This window comes from Meriones unguiculatus, chromosome 3 (assembly GCF_030254825.1).
Source record: "Meriones unguiculatus strain TT.TT164.6M chromosome 3, Bangor_MerUng_6.1, whole genome shotgun sequence".
NCBI lineage: Eukaryota > Metazoa > Chordata > Mammalia > Rodentia > Muridae > Meriones > Meriones unguiculatus.
In genome coordinates this window covers 122,828,127-122,852,477 of record NC_083351.1, presented here as the reverse complement: position 1 = coordinate 122,852,477, position 24,351 = coordinate 122,828,127, and the positions used below count along the sequence as shown (strand labels likewise).

General features: G+C 42.4%; 1 protein-coding gene across 3 annotated transcripts in view; it reads right to left on the bottom strand.

The window, feature by feature from the left end:
* Positions 1-24,351, bottom strand: part of Rai14 (retinoic acid induced 14) — a 148,703-nt gene that overhangs the window by 111,104 nt on the left and 13,248 nt on the right. For all 3 annotated transcript variants that reach the window (XM_021656353.2, XM_021656352.2, XM_021656355.2), the window contains exon 2: positions 12,956-13,037. In XM_021656353.2, coding sequence (XP_021512028.1) covers positions 12,956-12,991 — 36 coding nt within the window. In that variant the 5' untranslated portion in view covers positions 12,992-13,037. The remainder of the gene's footprint in view (positions 1-12,955; positions 13,038-24,351) is intronic.

Below are 24,351 nucleotides of genomic sequence, written 5' to 3'. Positions count from 1 at the left end.
ATAGTCTCAGTCTATTTTTCCCTTCAAATAGTTTAGTACCTTCTATTTTTTTAAGTAATTTTTAAAAAAATAATTATCACCATGGTGACTCTCCAGTAGAAATAGTTGTGACCATCCTTATTTCCACAGGATTTCTCTAAGAAGAAAAACTGGCATGTACCATATAATTTTAATTTATCATATGTACTTTCTTGGCTGCTCTGTTTTGTAAGCTTGGTTTGAATGACTAGGACATGCTTCTCTAGGGTTGCAGCAATTTGCCTATTCCTCCAATATCTAGGTCACCCTTAATTCTTCAGTACAATGAATATACTAGAACAAACTCTCCCTTTTTTCCCAGTAGCTTGTTAATAGGGCTTTCATTAAAGGGTCAAGAATCAGAAGAGTGGCCAAGCCAACAGTGCTATTTGGAAATACAGGTTTGTGGAAGACAAAAAAAAAAAAAAAAAAAAAATAAGACAATACTCCAGGAGGTCTAAATCTAGCTTCTAGAAAAGTAGCTACTTTATTAGCATACTTAAGGTCTAAATTGATAACTACTCTCTTTATTGTGAATTAATACTAGTCAATAAGAGTGATAAAATAGTCAGCCCTTTATATTCCTGAGTTCTACATCCACAGATTCAATTGAACACAAATTGAAAATATGTAGGAAAAGTGTCTACACCAAAAATATACAGATGTGTTTATGTGTGTGTTCTCGTTTTAGTTCCTAAACAATGCAGAACAACCGTGTACACAGCAGTTGCACTGTATAGATAGTTTAAGAAATCCAGAGACATTGTGATATATATATAAAAGAGGATCCCACAGGTTACATTAGAATGCCATGTGGATTTTCTTTTCAATGAGAGACGAGCACCCACTGAACTCGGTGTTGAGAACTCTCAGTAATCTCATTCCACGCTTTGGTCAATATTCCCCCAGTACTGTGACGGATGGTGCTGGGAGCCGGAATAATAATCCCAGAAGCCCAAGAGTACAGTTCACTACTGCAAACCACCTGTCTGCCACTGATGAAAAGCATGGTGAACTTTCTAAGTGCACTTAAAGCAGGAATCCACAGTAACAGATTCCTGTCACTCCCACGAGGGTGGTCCTTATTAAATTCTACATCCAGGACTCAAAAAACAATCCAGCATAAGGACATTGTCTAAAGGCCCAGAAACCAGGAACCACCATCCAAGGGGAACTGTGGCTCCCACCTTCAGAAGGTGAAATCATACCCCTTGTATTTTTAAAATCTGAAAGCTTCACCTCACACACACACACACACTCCTTAAGTCTCATGTTCCAGTGTGCCTTTTACGTTTTTTTCACTCCATCTTTCCCCAAAACAGGTCTAACCACTTTGATTTCCATATTCTCCACCCTACTTTTATCTTTGGCCACAAAGCTTTTCAGACTGCTAATCCTGGACTGGCCCAATAGGCTTCACTGAGGCGTGTTTTGGTCAAAGTTTACCCTGGACTGTCAACTTTCAGTTAGCTGCCAGCTGCAGTAGGAATGAGGAATTTAAAATTCGATTCCAGCCTTTCCCTCAGTTGGCTGGAATCACCCTATTCCCTACCTCCTGACGCCACCACAGGTGCGCACACCCACAGTTGTGCTTAATGCAGCTATCCTAGAGCCAAGACCCCAGGGACAAGACCTAATTCCTACTTGACTTTGGGGATGGGGATAAGTGTTAGAAGTTGAATTTATTTGTTGAAATCCTCCCCCTGAGGAATAGAGTCAGTACCAAAGAAATTAGTTATCAATGAGGTAGGCCTTAATCAGCACAGGATGCTTCCTATTAAAAGGGGAAATTTGGGCACAGACATGCGCTCAGTGTGCACATTTGGGGATGAAGGTAAATAATGAGGGAATGGATAAACTGCAGGAAGTTGGAGAGGCAAACACAGCCCTCAGAAAGAACGACAGTTCTGTCCTCTACATACTGACAATGGGATATAATCAATCCCACCCCAGCCACCCAGGGGTTAAGTCACTCTGATGAGTTTGTTACATCGGCACTAGCAAAGCAACATCGATTCTCTACTCTACAGTCTCCCCAGCTGGAAAATGGGACAAGGACAGGTCTCGTGGAGTAAAAAGGAATCAACAAATTATAATTGAAGTTGCTTGTTTAGCTCTTGGCAGAAAAGATCATTGTGCTATTCAATTGTTCCCTGTTCAGGTAGAATAGTGTCATCTTCTCCTACTGTTTCCTAATGTTTGCCCCACCAAACTGTTGGGTGATGGGCAAGGCCAAAATAATCCCACACCAGATTTCTCAGGTGATGAGGGGCACTTAGCTTGGGCTGGCAGGGTGTGGCCACAGGAAGAGACCTTCCTTTGCATTATCAACCGGAATCTGGCTCCCTCCCTGCTCTTCACTCCACACCCACTCAAATCCCATCCTTTCCTTCCAGCAGCAGCCACCACCCTAGCCTTGGCCCTAGGCCTGGCCCCTTTCTCTGGTTACAGTTTCTCAAAACCCCCAGTCATTCTACTGCCAGAATATAATCATGTCAAAACCTCATTCTTCAGCTTCAACTCACCCCACCCTGGGCTTTCAACACTGCTCAGAGCCACCCATCTCTCCCGTGCAACTTCATTTCCTTTTAGCTGCCCATACAAGCCCTGCTCTTAGGTTAAATCTCTTTGCTCCACTTCAACTTGACATCCGGACCTCATCATTAGTGGATTCCTCTATTAATCATAACCTTCTGCATCAAGCTGGTCCATCCCCAGGCCCATTTCTCTCTTCCATGAAGCTTTCCCTAAACTCTTGTATTTGCTGGCTGTCCACACACCAGAGTTGATTTTGAATGGCAAAAGGTTAGTCATATGAGCTCAGTTAGACAGTAAACATCATCAAGCATTCACCCGTTACAGACCTATGCTAGGCGCCAGGAGATACTTTGATTTTACTATGTGCCCAGGTCTCACCTTAATCTTCATGCTGCTCTAAAGGACATGTAGGTTTCACTTCAACTAAAGATGAAAAAAATTAAAGATCAATTATGGAAATTGGTGGTATCACATTGATACCCAAGGATGAAAGTGACATAGTCAAAAGACAAGAGGGTATGCTGAATAACCAGACCCCAAAGGGTATGGATTAGGACTAGTGAAAAGATGATGTCAAGGGCTGGAGAGGTAGCTCAGTAGCAAAGATCTGGAAATAAACATAGATTTAATATCCTATGTGTGTGTGTATCTTTTAGATCATACACATAGTCTCTATTACACACACACACACATACACACACACACACAAACAGACACACACCAGACTTACACACACTAAGGTTGAGCTCTTTAGCTGCTCAATGATTTTTGTGACTTAGACTAAAATTAGATGAGCCTGTCTACCAAGACTGTGGATGACTCAATGGCAATGTTATAATAAGAACTAAAATGTAAAGTGATGCCAAAACTACAGAAATAAGTTCATCTAATATAAAGCCAAATTTAATAAACTTAACTACTACAGTAAAATTTAAGTGGAATAAATACAATGTCTTGATTTTGAGTTCAAGTATCTGATGACAGCTATATGAAAAGAAACATCTGAGGAAAAGAATTAATAATAAACCCAGTAGGAATGAGGAGGACAATGTGGCTACCAAAACAGCTAATTTAATCTCAGTGTATGCCAACAGCAGAACAAGACTAGGAAGTGGAGATTGTTATTATTGTTGTTGCTGTTATTGTTGTTTTGGAACAAATCTAGAGTTCTGCTCAGAATGCTGGGCCACAGCTCCAGAATTAAGCTGTCACCTAGGTTTCAAAGGAACTTGATGACCTAATTGAAAACACACAGCTTTCACAAGTTCATAAATTACACATTGTGGTAGTTTGAATAAGAATGGCCCTCATAGGCTCATGTATTTGAATGCTTAGGGAGTAAAATTAGGAGGTTTGGCCTTGTTGAACTAAGTTTGGTCTTGTGGGAGGAAGTGTACCACTGGGGTGGGCTTTGAGGTTTCAGAAGCTCAAACTAGGCCCAGCGTCACTCTCTCTTCTTGATGCCTGAAGATACAGATGTAGAACTCTCAGCTACCTCTCCAGCACCATGTCTGCCCATACATGGCCATGCTTACCACCACATAATCACAGAGTAAACCTTTGTACCTGTAAGTCAGCTAAATTAACTATTTTCCTTTATGAGAGTTGCCAGGGTCATGGTGTCTCCTCACAATAGAACATTAAGATGCACATTGACTCAATACATAAGCTTATGGTAATATGAAACTAAGTTTATAATATGTAATTGGGAGATGACACAACTGTCAGCCTTTTCAATGGAGGTGTGAGATCAGATTATGGTATATCTTATTTGTGTGAGCAACCTCAAAATTAAAACCATAAATGACACCTAAGCAGACCCTTATTAATCCCACATCTAATCAGATCAATTCAAGTACTAGATTACTAGCCTTGAAGGAAAAACTTGACTAATTACCTAATGTTTCCAGCTGATAACATCCACGAGGAGTCTCCATTCCTAGTGTGGGAGAGGCATTTAATTTCATGTGAAACAGCCTGCTACCACAGGTTTATACCAACACAAAACTATTGGGCAAGTGGCACCCAACAGCAGGAAGTCACTAACTGACTGACTGAGAACATTCTAGAATGCCTTTAACATTCAAGTTTCAAATGACATTGTGAAGCCTGCTTATGGAGATGCTAATTGTCTCTAATATCCATTCTCCTTTGAACTAACTGTGGCCCTTGAGGTTTAGCTGGTCTTTTGGGCGATAGAGAATATGATCACCTGTTTCCCTCAAGTTTTACATGAGGGCAACAAATGTTCCACTCGGCACATCTTTTAAATGTGCAAATGTTATACTTCACTGTCTTTAAAACTTAAAGGTTGACCATGCAACACAGCTAGCAAGCCCAGAAAAGTACTGTCCAACATAATTATATTGGAAAACTTACACCATTGAAAAAAGTTTCTGAGGCTAGGGAAATGGCTTAGTGGGGGGAAAAAAGCACTAGCTACATAAAGCCTGAAGACCCAAGTTCCATCCCAGAAACTAACAACAACAACAATAAAGCCAGATGCAGTAGTGTATAGCTGTAACCTCGGTACTCCCACAGCAAAACTGAAAAGCAGAGACAGGAGAATGGCCCGAATGCTAGACAGTTAGCTGGCAGTGTACACTGTAGTGGCAGGAAGCACAAGAGAGCCTACCTCAAAAAGGTGAAGCTGGCTCTCACTCCTCTCTATGCACACCATGGAAGGTGTGTACCTGTGTGTGCTCTCACACTGCACCCTCCCCCAACACACGTACACACAAACAAACAAATAAATTTGTGATCACCACAATAGAATACATAAACAGAAGCCAGTGAAATAAACTTTACTGGTTTGTAAGATCTAGGCCGTCAGCATTCTGCTGAGTATTTTACAGTGACAAAGATTTCACACAAATATTTAACACACTAGGGTGGGGCACGTCGATGTCTTTGAAATCTGCTGCATGACTTGTATTTTCCGTTCGTCTCACTTAAATCGGCACCATTTCAAACGCTCGGACTCACAGGGGCCTGGGCAGAGGCAGTCTTGGAGGGGAGAGAAGGGAAGTATAGCTTGGGGTCTGGTACAATCTATGCAGGGAACCGTGCTGCAGACCCTTTGGATGCTTGAAACTTTCACTTCAGAGGGAAAGAGTCACTGTATTTTGGCATTTTGTTTTAACACATTATCCAATCACTAATTAATACATCCAGTGGGTTCCAGAAGGATCCTGCAGCTTCCTGGTTAGAAAAGAAGTTTTCAAAGAATGGATAGCTTCATGAGTTGGCACTGACCTCTTGTCAAAAACCCTCCAAAAACAAAGGCTGAACATAAATGACCTCCCACCCTCAGTTGAGCCTTAGGAAACATGTTTCAAACCAAGCATGTACCAGGAGAGTGCATGTGGCTCCGTGGACTTTCTCTTTCTACCTATCCTATTCCCCCCAACAGAGCGCTACATGGGGAAGCCCAGGAGAAAGCTGGAGCATCAGCTCAATAGGCTCCTAAGAAGATGAAGACATAAAACAAAATACTTTCAGGCATCATTTCCAAAAACAGGGAGAGTATTCTCAGCAATAATGGGAACGGACATAACTGTGTGAGTCAGGCTCAAGGCCTTTCCTCCTTTCAATGGAGCCTGGAACTGAGGGAGAAGCAAAGTGCAGGCCAGCAACTTTAAAGACACAACTGAATATTTAGCTGACCTCCCCCCACCCAATGGTCATAGAAATGAAACTCTACACTTTTATACAACAAAGATCTCTGTGCAGAAACTCAACTCATAACCTCTACAGGATGATTCCACAGCAATTCCTGTTTCGTCACCAAAGAAAAATCACACAACAAATTTGTCAAGCAAGAAAACATGTAGGTCCCACAATAGCCCTCATTGAAAATAATCAGGTAAATAATTCATAACAAAGAGATAAAGAGACAATGACACAGGTGACTCGTTTTCTCTGTAGACTATCAGATTTCCCCAAGTTTAGGGGTCATTTCACATTGGTCTCCTGCTGGAAAATACCACGGTTAAGGAAGAATCCGTTTGGGGCAATGGCTGAAGTTATGACTCCCTGAGCCAGCCTTGGAGCACCACAAAGGGATGCAACGGTGGCTCCAGTGAATAGTAGGGGAACATCCGGCCTCCCCTTCACAGCTGATCTGAGATCTATGTGGCGCTCAGCAAGCAAAGCACCCAGGACTTTTCCAGATCACTTTTCAGCCTTCCTTATTTCCTCTGTAAAATTCTGTCATTAGATGGTCTTTACCTGATAAGGTCTGAACATAAAACAAGAAGCAGTATGCGAAGGACTTGGCCTTGTATGGTGGTCAGCATGCAATGCATGGGAATGTCTCTCACTGTTGCCATGAGGAGATGAACAAGTAGGGAGTTTTCACATTAGGAGATGACCCGGTGGAAAGGTGCTTGCTGCACAGCCATGAGGACCTGAGCATGGATCCTAACACTATGTAAAAGCCAGGCATGGAGGTGCATATGTGTAACCCCAGCACAGGGGAATGTGGGGAACACAGGAGGATCCACAGCCTGCTGGGCAACCAACCTCATCAGACTGGCGAGCTCTGGGTTCAGTGAGAAATCCTGACTCAAAAATGAATAAATCAATACGGTGTGGACACTTGACGTCATTGACCTGTGGCCTCCACATGTGCTAGCACACACATATACATATATACAGAGACAGAAAAACAGAGACAGAAGGGGAAGGGAGAAAGATAGGATATAAATTAAAATGTGGAGCCAGAGTGATGGCTCAGAGGTGAACAGTGCTTTCTCTTGTTTCCAGCACCTACATCAGGATGCCTATAGCAATCTGTAACTCCAGCCCAAGGGGACTCAACACCCTCTTCACACATACACACAAATAAATCTTTAAAACAAAGAGAAAAATGTTTACTCTTAACTTCTATGCATTGGGTTGGAAAACACTCTGCAAGACTATCATGCTCTTACCTCCTGAGACACAGAGAATCATCCACAGGATGAAGGGATGGGGTCTCTTCATTGTGTGTACTCAGTGGGAAAAGGTAGCAACATAAAAAACAAAACAAAACAAAACAAAAACAACAAAAACTATTCTAAAATAGAAATGCACTTCAGGTTGAACTGTGTTTGAACTGTGTCATATCCATAATATAATTATGCTGAAGTACTAAAACTTCCACATCGGAATGTTACCTTACTTAGATTAAGAAGTAGAGTTTTTACAAAAAAAAAAAAAAAAAAAAAAAAGTCTACATGTTAATATAGGTTAAAATGAGGTCAACAAAGTGGTCCTAATACAATACAACTGGCCCTAATCCAATATATATCCCTGGAAGTATATCCAATATAAACCTAGGAATGTGGACACATACACCCAGAGAATGTCAAACAATGATGAAGGCTAGAATTGGGATAACATGCCCACAAGCCAAAGTTCTCTGTAAACAGCTAGAGTCCGGGAGAGGCACACACAGGCTCTCCTACACAGCCCTCTCCGCACCGGCCCTAACACAGTTCCAGCCTTCAGACCCAACAGACAATAAATTCCTGTTGTTTAGGCCACCCAGCTTGTAGCACCTTGTTATGGCACCTGGCCAATTAACACAAGGTGAGATCAGGCGGCAAGAAGATTCTCTGTTTCAGAAAGGCTGACAAGACCTGGAAAGTATGCAGCCTGAGAATCGCCTACCAGAGCTCTCGCCAGCTCTTTACAGGAGTCTCCTGCCTCCACCGGAGGGGGTCATCTCTCAGACCTTTTAAAGTTATGTCTCCTCCCAGGACTGTATGTCTATAGGGAAACTATAATTTTATAGTCCCCGTGAGTGTGTATGTGTGCATGTGTGTGTGTACACAATGACATCTATAAGAACTTAGTATAAATGTCTAAAAACTTAGGCGGGAAAAAAAAAAAACCTTGGCAGCAATGTCTTTGGCCTTCATGAGAACTATTATCTCAACAGGCAACAAATTCAGATCCTGACTGAGCAGGATATGCCTGGTTCCTCAAGATTCACGGGGTGTGGGCATTTCCTTGGCTGGCTCAGGGCTTCAGCTGTCAGTAGCTGCTACATTAAGGTCTCACCATCCACTTACTCTATTCTGACTGCAGTCATTTGAAACCGGCTGCCCTGATTTTCTCCATGCTATGTAAGCCCCATCCTTACTATAATGGAACACATAACTTGGAATAAATCTTTCGTAAAAGCAAACACACACCCACAAAGTAAACTCTGCTCCCTCAATCACGCTGGAATGGTACTTCCCAGGGTTTGTCACAAAGATCTTTCAATCTCATTTCCCATCCCTCAAAACTTCTACCCATTTCACTCTGGCGTGTGCAAGGACATTCCAGAAGTCACAGTGTTTGACTTGCAAAGGGAAATCCCAACCTTTCTGACCTCATTTCTCCTGGGGACAGCTGATTTTTTCCACATGGAACTACATGCTAGCTGCTGCAAATACTTCAAAAGGTATGGAGCTATGTGTGAACTAAAAGATAAATGATCTAAAAGACAGTCAGAAAGGATATAAATAATGATGATTTGGACTCGGTTTATTTCATAAGCAGGAATGTCACCCTCCCCATATGAAAAACAGAATGCATACTTTAGGGTGTTCTCACGAAAAATTCTCATAGCCATACCCCAAAGCAAGGCACTTGTCTGGATTCCTCAAGTCTTCGGGATTCAATGTGCTGAGCCTTTGCCCCCCAACCACTCTGACATCAGCCTTTCCATTCACAGCAATCCCCTGGGTTGAAACTCCCCTTTCACAAAGCTCCCTAGACTCTCCCTATCTGGCCCTGTCAAAACTGAGAGTGTTTGCCAGCTGGCTTCACCGTCCAACAATTAGTCCCCACATCTAGCTCCGGTTTTCTGGCTAGGCTCACCTTGAAGGTCCAGTTAGTACCATGTTCTATTTTTGTTTTGTCTTGAGTATATGAGACACGTGTTTATTTTTCTCTTCCTACCTAGGTTTATCAGCTTCTAGGGGTGGGGGTGGGGATGTGGAGAGACAGATTCATCACACCACCAGGGCTAGGCTTGAACTCCCAATCCTCAAGCTTTCACTTCCCATATGTTGGTCAAGTTTGTGCAACTGCACCCTTATTTTCAAACAAAAATAAATAAATTAATAAATCCTCCACCACCACCACCAACAACAACAACAAAAACAAAATCTCAACACTCTGTGTTACTTTTGTGTCTCCTCTCCAGTGTCTAGCTCACGTGTAAGGATGCCCCAAATCAAGTTATTAATGTAAACTGAAAACAAGTACCCACTTCAGAAGCCCCTCACCAGCGTCTGTAGGTTATCTGTGGGGTCCTAAACACAGTCAGGGATCTGTCTAACCATAGCCTACAGCCTCACATCAAACTCCCCATGACATACAAATAAAGCTGCCCTACTCAGGGAATCAGCAGAGGAGGCTTCCAGAGAGCACGCCCTGACTGAATCTCCACCTGCACAATGGTCCTACAGCAGCCTAGGGACCTGAAGGCCACCCACGGAGAACTACTTACTGCCACTGTCACCTTATGGCTTACCTTGAGTCTTCAGCTCAATAGCCACAAGGTCACCTGGCTGCAGCCCTCCCACGCACAGCCTGGCTGAAACGTGATCACGCCAGCAGGTCACCTGTCTTCTCTTTATGTAATCACAAACCTGATCTGCCATCCTGGCCTACCTACCCTTAGAAACACAAAGAACCCTTTCTTCCCTTTCCTTTTCACACAAGCAGGAACAAGGTGGGATGGCTGATGGCTCAGGACACTCAGGAGACACCATGTGCTTCAGTAAAGATTATACTTCAACCCCTTTAATTGAACATAATCATTAGGTAACCCTGCTTTCTTGGAATATGTAACTAGTAATACATATAGTCATCTACTGAATACTTCCAAGTGAAAGAAAGGCATGTCCCAATTGCTTCCAGGTCACTCACCCCACTCTTGTTTTCCTTCTCCCTGGAGCCTGTAAATTATTAGGTCTTTCCTTTTTATAATCTGTAAGTTCCTCAGGAGGATGAAGACATATTGACCAACTATCTTCTAAGCATCAGGCCCTAAGATGTGTGTCGGACCTCCAACAGCACATTTAACTGTTTAGATGAAGACTGAGGATCAGAAGACGAAGACAGTTGTCCACGCCCATAAAACTCAATCCAAGTTCAGAGTTGCTACCTAGATATCGCTACCATTTCAAAACCCCGAATCTCCACCCTAAACTCCTGTATTGAGGAAACCTGGACTTCTAACACCTGGCTGCAAAAACTGGTTTCACAACTTAGAGCTACAGGAATTTATATAAATTGCTGCATCTCTCTGGGGCCTCAGTTCCTTAATATGAAACACTGCTAATTATGACAGCTATCAAGTGAGCTTGGTGGCAAGAACAAATCTCGTATGTGGTAGAGTATGGAGGATAAGATATGAAAAGTTAAACAGTTAGATTCAGGACCGCCATATGGCGGCTAACACAATGGAGTTTGTTTGCAAAGCGCTTTCTTTTTGTGTTTTCATTCCCTCCATTTAGTTATCCGGTGATGTAGGTTGAGGAAACAATTTGGGATAAATTTGGGAAGCCCTGTAGATTGGTCTGGCTCCATTCAACCAATTTCCTCTGCTCTCCTCCCCCAGGGCCGCTCCTTGGACATTCCTTCTTAGCAGTCACTGCCAAAATCAAGACCTTCTTGCTGCCAAATCTCAGAAGCTTTTACTAGTGTTATTATTGTGATTTTTTTTTTAATTCATGGAAATGTTTCAATTTTTATTTAAAACTGATATTCCAGCAGCACCCTCTCTCTGGCCATCAATTTAAAGTGTTTCAACCCGCCTGATACGTAGCCGTCACCCCCCTGTCCTGGTTCATAGACCACAACCCCCAGATGATGAGACCCTGCTACAATAATCTCAATGTGTATAGATGGAAGCTGTCCAAATTCTCTTGGAACAGATTTTTAAAACCCTTGGCAGTCCTAGAAAATTGAACACAGGGCCATACGAACGATAGGCAAATGCTCTTCCACTGACCTACAGTTCCTCCCCAAATTCCCTTATTTGGCAATTTACAGACTTGTATCTCCGGAACTGGGGCAAAGCTGTGTGTTACTTGCCTTTCCTCTTTAATTGAAGCCAAAGGTGATATGCACACTTAGTACCACTGCCCAGAGGGTGGGCATGATAAAGGAGTGGCATGTGAAGAACGGACATGACTTCTGTGGGGCAAATGGTTTGGCTGTCTGACCTTGCTCAAGTCACGAGACAGTCTCTAGGTCATAGTTAATCTACCTCAATAGTGAAGTGAGCTTTTCCACAAGATTTCTTGTTACCACCGCCCTCCCCCCTTTTTTTAATGAAACGGTACTTTGTAGTCATCCCCAAAGCATCTTGTCTGGCCTCTTATCAGAGCAGTAAGTACATAGCTACATGTCACAACGTAGTCTAAGAGATAAGTAGGTATGTGTGCATGTAGCACGCAAGCCATAAAGATACAGCCTTATTCACAGCAAGCAGGCAGCTGTGCCAACCTGCCACAGTAAATTCATGGCGAAGCACAAAAATCCAGGCTCACCTTTAATTATGTAATCTTAAGCAGTAATAGAGCAAAGCCTATTTTGAAGGTGGACTTATCTGGGCTTCTATCTAAGGCTCTTCCATGTATTTCTCTAGTGCAACCGCTTTGCTTGAAGCTTTTGGAATGCAGCTCGTTACAAGACTCAGATCTCAGCACAGTGCGGAGCTAAGAATTTGTGAATATATCACTATGTAACCCCTTGTCGTCTTCTCTGATGTGAGACTTTCGTGATTTAGATCCTATTTCCATTTCCTCCAATCCAAAGTCTTTTATGACAGACAGTGAACAAGAAAGAACCCCAAGAATTTGCAGGGAAGTGAAGCAATAGTAAACAGCAGATACTAAGTTCAAGTTTCTAAAAGACTAAGAGGAACAATGTTGCTAATTTAATTCCTTAATCACCCCTACTCTGGCCAAGTGTAGTGAGTAAACACCTAGAAGGCTGAAGCAGGCTTGCCATCAGGTCAAAGCCATCCATTGTACATGAGATTCTTTCTCAAAACAAAAATATATGTATTAATCAATAATAAGTATAAATTTAAGTTATTAAAATGACATTCTAAATCAGGATCTTGGTATCTTAGAAATACTAGCTTTTACTGATTCTTTAATCTGACTGTTCCTTTTTCTATGCAACGTATACCTGAAGAGTTTATTACACGCAGTTCTGAAAGCTGTACACCCAAACAGCAAACCTAAAGCCCGTTCATTCACAGACACCACACTAAGCTGGCGCCTAGTGCTTTGGAAATCTGTAGTTTATTAACCCAGAGCCTTATCAGGGCAGGAGCAGGGCTGTTTCTGTGCACTGGTGGAGCACGGTGGAGCAGCCAGACCGTGAGTCACAGCATACTTACATCACTCTTTCTAAACTTCGCTTTCAGGCTCTTCATGTTTAGTCCATTCAGCCTTCCAAAGTCCTAGGAGATTTGTCAACACCTAAGCAGAGGGGAAAAAAAAATGAATGAATGTAGATTGCCAAATAGACACTCCAGATTGTCTTCCCTGATTGGATTACAACACTGGTCTACGAGGAGGAGATGGGGTTGGGTTGAATTGACTGTCAGTGAGCAGCTGGGAGGCAGCGAAAAACATAAGCTCACCAACTCAGGATATGCACCCTCCCTCAGACCTTCTGACAAGTTCAAATTAGAAGAAAAAAAATTTTATCCTCCTCATTTATCTAACTGACTTATAAAAATTGCATATACTTAACATATGAAGTGTAATATTTAGAAATATGTATACATTGCAAAATGCAAATGAGCCAATTAACCCCCACATTACTTCACACATTTCTCACTATTGCGATGAGAATCTTTAAGTCCTAGTCATTTCAAGTACACAGACCGCCATTTACAGGAGTAACCAGGCTACACAGTGGAGCTCCTGAGTCCATTCCTCCTGTCAAGCAGAATCACTTTAATTATCATTTACTCAATCCCCTGGCTTCTCACCAACAACCCCTCTCAATAACCACTCTAGTCTTCTGCTTCAGTGACTGAGACTTTTAGATTCCATAGATAAGTTTCCAAGCATTAAAAGTAGAACATGTGTGAGTCAAGCCTTGGCTATCTGCATTGCTGTGGTTGGGGTGTGGCTTGCCTCTGGGATTGTACTGGAAGCTTGCTGAGGCCTGGTGGGAGGTCTTCAGGTCTTTGGGGGAGACCTATCTGAAGAGAATACTGGTCTCTTGAGGTAGGAGTAAATTGACCCTTAAATCTCTGCCTTTCAGGCAATTTGAGCTTTCACTTTTTCAGGACCTCCCACACTGTCACTTGCTATAAGGCCTTCTCTAGAGAAACATCCTTTGGACCTCCACAGCTGTAAATAATCCTTCCTTCTTGATAGTATTACCAGCCACGAGCATTTCATTATAGTAATGAAAACAAAACTAATACATGTCTACTGAAGTTATCTCTTTATACACCCTTCATTTTGCAATTATAAAATTTACCCTCTTTCGAAGGCTGGAATAATAGTGATAGACAAAAGTTCCTATTCCACATGCTGTTCACTCCTTATTTTTCCAGTGTTTGCCTCCCTCCTGTGATCCTCCTAAGTGCACAGTGTAGTTGGTAGAGAATGCCAGGAACAACAAAATCTCCCTCATAAATACCTCATTCCTCAGGGGGCCTACTCTAAACATTGTAAGACTCTCTAGGCCTTTTGAGACTCAGCAACTCTTGAGCTGGTGCTAGAATTACCACACTTAGGAGAAGTCTCTAGGCCCCTGAAAATTGACATGTTTTTCAGACTATGTATGTAGGTATATATATAAACACATGCATGTTACATGTTGTATACATACATACACACATATGAAGAAACTTCCTAGTTTTCACTGGATTCCACAAGTTACCTGCCATTCCTCCAACTGGTCTTGACGAAAAGGTCAAGACTCTGGAAAGACTTTAACACTTTCTGCCATCCCAGAGCATACTTTCCCACTGTCCTATACAACTTCACATTCAAAACCAAAAAGCCAAAACCTGTGTTAAAATACAGTACAGAATTTATCGTTTTCACTAACCTAGATCAAAAAGAAACCAAAGGGCACTTAGGTCAGAAGGGCCGAATAATCTCGTGGAAAGTTCCCAACACAGTGAATACTCAGTAAGTACATGACAGAAGTAGTAACGGGGCGAACTTCTAACTAGCAGCACCCTTACAGTGGGGAGCTATGGAATGGTGGGTAAATGCTTAATGCTCCTAAGCTGTTGTTCTTAAAGGCCATTCAAAGCCCCCCTCCACATGCTTATTTGAAACAAACATGATTTATGAGGTCAGAAGTGGGGTAGACATGATAAGGTGGATGACTACTCATCCCTCTTCTGTTGACAGTCTTGTGGCTGCCCTCCAGAAGTCACGTGGACGCTACCCTCTGATGTGTTCGCTTCCATCATTGCTGGCGCCATCCAATAGAGCCCGTGGATGAAGGGCATGACAACTCAGATGGCATTTATTTAGAGGTCACATGCCACTGAGTGAGACCTTTCAAGGTCCTTCCACTTTTCTCAGCCTCTGCAGAAGTGACAGAATGCACACTGCCTTAGGAAGTGCATCGACTATAATTACACACTGTTAATTGCTCAGGACTTAATCACAGAGTACCTAGAACAGAACAAGCAATACACCTGTCCAAGTGGACCTCACTGATAAACCAAAACTGAGCTGTTTTCTTCCCATGTGAAAACAAACTGCTTTTTTGATGAAATGATTGCAAAACAGAAATAATAGTAATAAACAAATACCACCAAACTACCTAGGGCTAACTGGACCAACCATTTCTAAACAATGGAAACCTTCCTTTAAATTCAATTCTTCCCACTGTTTCAAAATAACCAAGGAAAGAGGGAAAGAGATCAAATGAATGCAGTGGAGAGGGAGAGAAGAGAAACCATAGCTGGGAAGAACCACAGATTGTGTAGCCCACCAACGCAGAACCACCCAGCACTCCTTCATTCCCAGAAAGGTCTCAGGCAACAGTGGGTAAGATTTTGTTTGAGGTCACAGGAGTTGTAAGGGTGTTGGGTTGGTGTGTGTGTGTGTATGTTTATCTTTGGCTTTCTCCCCCCCCTTTTATTCCCTTAAAAACCTGCCAGTGATAAGTATTCAAACTATTATTTGGATAGAATTGAATAAATAAAGTAAGAAATTCCAAAACTTCTAAAGGAAAGGTATGAACTACTAAATGAATGTTTTCCTGGAGCCCAGAATTTGACTGTATGAGAGCTGGGTGGTCCATGGATATAGCTCCATGAAGAGAGAGACTGATGCTTAAAGACAATTGTGGAAACAGATTAGTAACCCGAGAAACAAGACCTCCAACTGGGTGTAATTAGAGGTATTAATCCTGGTATTTGTAAAAGAAGCTAACACCAGAAGCCATGGCTAGTGGGAGGTCACCTAGCCCATAGCTGATACCTCAGAATCTTCTTTTCTAGAAGATGTTGTGAAAGTAAGTTACACAGACTTGCTTTCCTTTGGTCAACTGGGATTTTACAGTCCAAATTCCAATGCACAGGATGAACTACAGTTTGTGCTGGGTGAAGTGACATACAATTACAGCAAGGAGACACTAATGGCAGTCCTTGAAAAAGCCACTTGAGTTGCCTATTTCAGGCTAGCCATGTACAACTTTTAAGTATTTAGGAACCTGCTTCTGGGTTGCCTAGCAACCTATGATATTATCATGTGTTGCAGGCCAGGTGACCACACCCAGAAGGCGTGGTTACTGGGCCCCTTAAAGGGAACAACCCAATGCGTGGTCTCTCTCTCTTGCTCTCTTGGCCTCTTTTGCCTCTTGCTTCCCCTCTAGCCTTCTTGGCCCTCTCCCCTTTCTCTGTTGGGGCACCCCCTCTCTTTCCCCTCATCATGTCCTGCTCCCCTTCTTTCCCTCTCTTCATCTCTATCCAATAAACCTCTGTCATATAAAATCTGTTGTGCGCCTCATCATTCATTAATTATCCCCATCACAACTTCTTGGATGTACCTTACAGGAGAATTGCAGCCAAAGAGCTGAAGAGCAGTGTCATTAGGTATTCACAGAAAGGTAGCAAACTAAACATGCACAGGAAGATGACAACACCTATAGATAAACAACCTGGCCTCATTTTCTCACTTCAAGCAGATCATAACACTTTATCCACTCTGCTGAAATTGCTATCTGATTAATTCAAAATATGCCACTAAAACATACCATCTATCGTTAGTTCCCAATCATCACATGATGGGACTCACGTTAAGCAGCAGGGATGAAACAGCATAGAATAAATCCTTGTCCTCTCATTATGAAAGACCATATGCAACACTCCTGTTCTCTTTAAAAACAGTACTATAGCTCTCAATTAGAGCCTTAGCTCATATACTTAAAGCCTCCATCAAAATACTTTGCCATTAGCCTTGACCATAAACAAAAAAAAAGTTAGATTTGCTTATTTAAAATATGTACAGTCGGTCTAGGTTTCCTTCTGGGGTGATAAAATGTTTTGATATTTATTGTCATGATGGCAGTACAACCTGCGAACATATTAAAAATGGTTTGACTATGCATCAGGACATGATGCATGACTGGCTGTTACATGGAATCTCAACAAAGCTGTTATTAAAAACAAAGCAAAACAAAACTCTTCCTTTCTTCTCCAATACTTAGAATTAGAAAAATTCTACGTTGGAGCTGGTAAAAGGTAATTATACCTACAAGATTTATTTAGCTATTTCTCTATTATATGCCATCACTGATTTGAAGTTTAAGCTCACCCTACTACCAACACAGCACAGAGACCATTTTCTTGGCCCCTGACACCTGATAGCTACCATCAGGTGAAACTTGGTTAAGGACATACAATAAGATATGGAAGCACTTTCTCTGGACTCCAGATACTAGACAAGTGGTTAAGGTCACTATTTCTGAGCAGCTACTATATTGGAATTTTCACACAACAGGGCAAGGGAGCTGGGAGCAGATGTGAGAGGAAGAATCTCATACCCAACTCTACCAAAGAAATTACCTGGCCATGCACAGCCAATGAGTAATAACACTAATTCATGAAAGCAGACCATGGCTGTATACACACATATTTAGTGTTTGAATCACAAGAACACGTTAGCTCCTGGCAGACCAAACCCCATGACCCAAATCTTTTGAATTACCACAGAATTAGGGGAGCAAGGCCGTCTAGCTAATCCTGGCATCTGGAATGTGGAAATTATGGCATGGATTCCTCAGTAACAGCATGACACTAACATGCACCCAGACAAGCTTTGAGATTTTTTTTTCCCTCTTCTGAGTTATAAAGAACATCAGATTTAAAATCCACACCGACAAAAACATCAAGTGCGAGGAACCAAAATAGTTCTTGTTTCCTTGGACAATAATCTCTCAGCAACAAAGATGGATTCCGACCAAGGGCTACACAAATGTGTGGTTCTTTTAAACCAGCAGAACAAAAACATTCTCCAAAAGGCCTCTCCAGGCCAACTATTCCAGGAAGAAGGCCCTCACAGAGCCACCATCTCACTGACCCTGTTGAGGCTTCTTTAGCGTGGCCTCCTAGCTGACCTTTCCAGGAGTTACTAGTCAGCTTCAGAAACAAAGGATCGGGACCAGGTAAATAGTTCCCCTAGCCCACTCAATTTTTCTATAGCAGACTAGTCTAGTCTATAACACTGAATTCTAAAGACATTTGGACATGCAGGCTACAGGAGGAGAATTGGCAACATAGGAGACTCACAACTGATGCAAGGAACAAGTAGAGAGTGGCCTTGGGAAAGACTCCTACACTTAGGTAGTAATACTCATAATCCCTGGAAATCTTTGAGGGCAACAACACAAATCAGAGAATCCTTTATAAATGGGACAGGATTTCAAGTGGCCTTAACCACAGGGTTTCGGCTGGGGGAGAAGTGGGACGGACAGGGTGTCCCTCCAGGCCTAAATCAGACATCTGTGCCACCTCCAGTGTCCCTCAGGATTCCGAGGGCACTCACTGGGAATCGTCGCAGAGTTCTTTCCACGATCCTCCCCAAGATGGACGACTTTAGAATCTAGCACTAGAGAGTTCGGCAGCCCTGCTACCATTTTCCAGAAAAATCTGGAAATTTCCATCTCAGGCTGCCCACTAATTTTGGAATAGACGGTTTTTCAGGGTAGAATTTTCATTTTGCTTACGTGTGCCTAACCATCATCAATCAATGTGAATGATGGCCTGGGGCGAAGATACAAATTAGGTGCCTGCTCACCTTTAACCTCAGCAGAGTTCTTTTTGGTCTGGAGTGTACATCAGTTAGCTTCACTGGGATTTGTGTGAAGGCAACATAATGACTAGGTTTCGACACATATTGATCAAAGCACTGAGTACTTAAAGGCTCCAAGCTCCCTTGGCCTGTGATGCCTTCACACAATGATTCCCCTTTCTGCCTTTCTCCCCTCCTTCCTCATTGACCCCCCTACCCCGCCCATCTTCCACAGCCACATGCCAAGCCCAGCCAAGTGGCAGACGCTGAATTGTTAGGCTCCGCAGAGACTGAGAATCATCAAACAGAACCTTGGAAACAAGTTCTTAGAATAGAGAGATTTTTGTCATCCTGATTGTGCAGACAGCTGTGGGCAAGCCCAGTAATTCCCTGCGAGGCAATCTGCCTATTCCATAATTTCCACGAGATTCTACCATTGGCCTTATTTAGCATGGGCATTCCCCTGCTCAATGCCAAATGAGTCAGCGAATCATTTTCTCCACCACTTATCTCCAATCAGCACATAAAGAGCCTTAATCAATGAGGACCAAGCAATCAGAAATGCATATCCTTGCTGTCATAGCATTTGAATGATCAAATACAAACAGGTTTATTAATTTTCCTCTTTTTAAAAAATTGCAATTCTCAGTCAGAGCTTAATCTCTTCTAACTATAACCTTAATCAAAATATCTTGATAATTCCTACAAGGCATTATTATTAATACAAAACTGTTAGACTTGAATATTACATATGCATTGTAGACAGGGCCACAGTTTCACCTTTAACCTCAGCAATGCTTTCTTCAGACTTCACACTTTAGTTGGACAAACACCTTATAAACGAATGAGTGTGTGTTGAAATGGAAGCACAAAAAAACGCAACGCATTTCATTCCGGTGAGGCCAGCCCAAAATGCAAGTTTCCAAAGGATTTAGGAATTTAGCAGAAAACTGGTGGCAATGACCTTGAATGCCTTTCCACATGCAGACTAACGGACCAGAAAGGAGAGACTGGAAGGGATCTTTCTTTGGAAAGAACAAAACAAAACAAAACAAAACAACAAAAACATGCAGCGATTCCCCCCAGACCTACTCAGCCTCCTGCACGAGACTCTGGAAAAATTAGATAAATGTCCGAGTCACACGTGGAGAACCTAACAGGTGTGCGAGAAGCTGGCTACACTCTAGAGTGAGGAGGAAGAAGTTGCCTCTGTGTGGCAGGCAGCTTCAGTGCTGGGCTCTATCTGTGTGTAGACATGCTTCCTACGTGTCAGGCGCAGACAGTCAGCCACAGATGGTCTCAGACCTCCGGAATGGGGAGAGCTGACAGCCTAGGAGAGAAGCAAGAACCAGAGACCAGCAATGCTGCCCTCCTCTGCACAACCCCCAAGATGTGAGTGGGGGAAAGAGAGTGGAGGAGTCTCCAGTGGTACCCCTGCTCTGTGGGGGCTGCCATAGCAAAGGATCAGGGGACTGCTAGGGCTTGACCAAAATATAGTCCTCACAGCTCTGCAAGCCCCCTGGGAAGGGGCAGGCAGGCTGGTTCCAGTCCCAGCCTCTCCCTTGGGCTTGTGGATGTCCACCTTCTCTTTGGTATTCATTTTGTTCTCCTCTGTGTACCTCTGCCCTAATTGCCTCTTCAGAGGACATCACGGTTCATCGAGGAGGCCTGACCATATACCTTTGTTTACCTCTCTCTATACCTGCATTTTTAAATATAGTCATATTCTGAGGTACTTGGGATTTGGACATCAGCGTATGAATTTGGGAGCACACAGTTCAATCCTTAACACCCTGAATCTCAAAAACAAGATTCAGAACCCCTAAACAGCTCTGAGAAAACAGTACTGTGTAGCCACAGAACTAAAACTGAACTTCCAGATCCCAGTCCTCCAGAGCTCCAGCTTTATCAAAGTGGGACTCCCCGCCCCACCCCCAGGGTTTCTCTGTGTAGCTTTGGCCCCGAATTCACAGAGATCCACCTGCCTCTGCCTCCCGCGTGATTAAAGCCATGCAGCACCACTACCCTGTTCAAAGCAGGACTCTTAACAACTCATAAACCATGACAGGAAGATGGAGGAGGTGGGAGAAGTACAGAAAGAAAATGGAAAATGATTTAACTTTAAATTCCATTTTATCTTTTTCTAATTTTCTGAAATTGGACATTCTAGGCTGGGGATATGATTCAGTGGTAGAATGTCTAAAAAAAACAAAAACAAAAACAAAAAACAAGGAATCAGGCGTTCTAAGTTTGGAATTCAGAGTAGAGTATTTAACCATTGAAACAGAGCATGGAACTTTTTAAAATCAGTAAAAATCAGAAAAGTGAAGATACAAAACACACCCTTTCAGACAGCTGAGCAGAACACAAATTAGTTTTATGATTATATTTCATAAATCTTGTTAATTCTTCAAATCAGATAGATATATGTAAATATGTAAATGAGAAAAGTTTCCTGAGCATTGACTATGGGCTGGGTGCTTTCATATATGCTGTATCATTTATGATTGAACTAAAGTACAGGCTTTAAAAAATATTAATGTGTTAAGAAATGTTTAAGTTCATGAATATGCTAATAACTGATTCTGTCATTCACAGTGAACACATACACCAGAATATCTTATTGTATTCCATAAAGTGGATCAGCTAGCATTTTTAAATGTTCTAAATAATTTCTAAAAGATTTTCTTTTTGGCGATAAGATCTTTCTAAGATAGTGTAATAGCTCATTTTTTTTTCTTCAAAGAAAATAAATGAGCACATTCTTTTAGGATCATAAATGTCATTGTGATATTACATCCAAACAGGCATGCACTAAAACTTTCCTAAGAACATTAATCTTATATTCACAACGTGCAGTTATCCAGGAGATGGCATTTTTCTTGAGAACCAAATATATCTTTCTTCTTTAGATATAAATTCTGACATCTATCAGGACTGATGTCAGTCCACGAGTCAGCCAGAGCCTTAGGCACTGATGTGAAACTGCCCGTGGCTCTGGCAACATTGCTTTCCCACCTCTCAAACCTGCTACTCATGCTGGAGTGAGCAGACCAAGAAGTCCCATGGTTAGCTCCTGCCCTAAGTCCATCCGATTTCAAAACCTCAGCCTTAACAAAACAAGCTATCTCGGCAATGCAAATCTTTCTCGGACTAAGAAACATGATGCCACTATCCCTCGAGGCAGTGGTTTTCAACCTCCCTAATACTTTGACCCTTTAATACAGCTCCTCGTGTTGTGGTGACCGCCAACCATAACATTATTTTCATTGCTTCTCCATACTGCAATTTTGCTACTGCCATGAATCATAATGTAAATATTCTTGGAGACAGGTGTGCCAAAAGGGGTCATGACCCACAGGTTGAGAACCAATGCCTTCCATGTAGGCTAGTTTTCCAGTCTCTCAAATGTTCTCAACAGACTGCTTATCACTTGATGCTCACTTCAGGATCACCTTCTAAGCACATGCCGTGTTCCCCACTTAAGGAAGACAATGCCTACATAGGCCTAATACCTGACCCTTAATCAAGGGCTCCTTAGCTCCTTCTTCCGGGATCCACTCCTTAACTGTTATTAAGTTAAAAAAAAAAATAGGTCTACTGGGTATGGAAGAACACACCGGAATCCTAACATCAAGAAAGCTAAAGGAGGAGGGTCAGGAGTTCAAGACCAACTGAGACTCCCTAGTAAGGCTCTGACTCAAAAATAAATTACTATTTTCGGGTATGATCATAACAATAGTGAGAAAGAAAAAAGTGAAAATATAAAGTTATTGTGGAAAGCAGTCTGGCACATGCCTTAGAAGTTAAACATATCCCATCACTCGGGGAGGTAGAGACAGGCAGATCTTTGCAAGTTCGAGGCCAGCCTGATCTACAAAGCAATTCCAGGACAGCCAAGGCTACACAGGGAAACCTTGTCTCAAAAAACCAAAACCACGACAAACGAAAAGTTAAATATAAGCTTATCATTTGACTTAGCAATTCTATTTGTATGTATCTAAGAGAAAAGAAAACATATATCCACACATAGACTTGTACTTGGCTATTTATAGACACATTCGTAATTGCTCAGGAGTAAAACTCCAGGAAATAAAGTCTGACATCTCTATGTAGTAGAGGACTACCTGCAGGAAACTGGAATGTGCTGTGTATATCCCCACGGTACAGTACGGGGTGTGCTGACAGTATGGCACGGAGCACAGCTGCCTCCCACGGTGCCAATCTGGTGATGTACTGGTACAATGGTGGGCACAGCTGCCTGCCAGGATCCAGCATGGGTGAGGCCCAGAAGCATGATACTAAGGCAGACACTTAAGACCACACGACACACGAGTTACGTCTATGACATGTCTGAGAAAGACAATTTAAAGGCAAAAGTGGATTAGTGGTTGTCTGGGGATGGCTGGCAATGGGAGTGATTGCAAATGGCCGGGGGATCGCACATCTTTGTCGATTTATTAAGTCACTGACTTGTATACCGAAATTGGTGAAGTCAGTCATGACAGGATATAAATAACTCCTCAGTAAAGCTGTTTCTAAAGATATCAAAGGCAGAACATAAAAAAGGAGGTCCATATGTGAAGGCATTGGCTGTGAAAACTCTCTACAGTGAGTGAGAAGACAGCTCTAGGCAGGGTTATATTTAATATCCTGCTGTAGTCTTAAAAACATATTTTGTTTCTAAAAGTTGGCTAACTATGTATTTCATCAGTCTCGGGCCTTCCACCAGTTTGGCAGTGTTGGCAATGTCACTTACAGTGATCACAGCAGCTCCATTCGGCCTATGACTTGTCTTTACCCAGTCGTGGGGTGTGTTAAGTGTGTGTCAGAACAAGGGACACATACATGTTATAAGTTATCCCTGTGAATGACAAAAACTGGGAGCAGAAGAACGGGAGTGGGTAAAGAATCCCAGATTTGATTTCTGCTGCCCCAACTCTCACGCCTGGGCATTTGAACTCTCACGCCTGGGCATTTGAACACTACGTTCAGACAACTCTCACGCCAGCCTCCTGGAGCAGCAGCACTTGCTGCTCCACCGTAAAAGGCAAATAGCTTCTGTGTAAAGGAAATAAGATTGAATGTCCTCCCAATTTACACGGCCACAGACCTACATACCTTGTACTTGATGCTACGAGGTTCACATGGCTACTCAGGGCCTTGCTATTTAAGTGGACATGCAGAAATGAGAAGTCTCCGATGTCACACTCAGATTTTAGTGTGAACTACCATGGACAGGCACAGCTCATGTAGATAGGTGGATCACAAAACTGCCGCTTACAAAATCAGCCTTACTGCTAAAATAAAAAAATACTGCTAAACTAAAAAAATCCATGTGAAAGATGCACTTGCACAAAAACAGGAATACAGATTTGCACAGGCAGAACTCATCTGTTATAACTGTTATGCCATGTAGCTACTGCACAGGAGTAACCCAAGTGGAGGTGAAAACCCAAGCTAACTGGGGCAGCTTAGTCAGACAGACTGAACAAATGTACTGCAACTCTTTGGT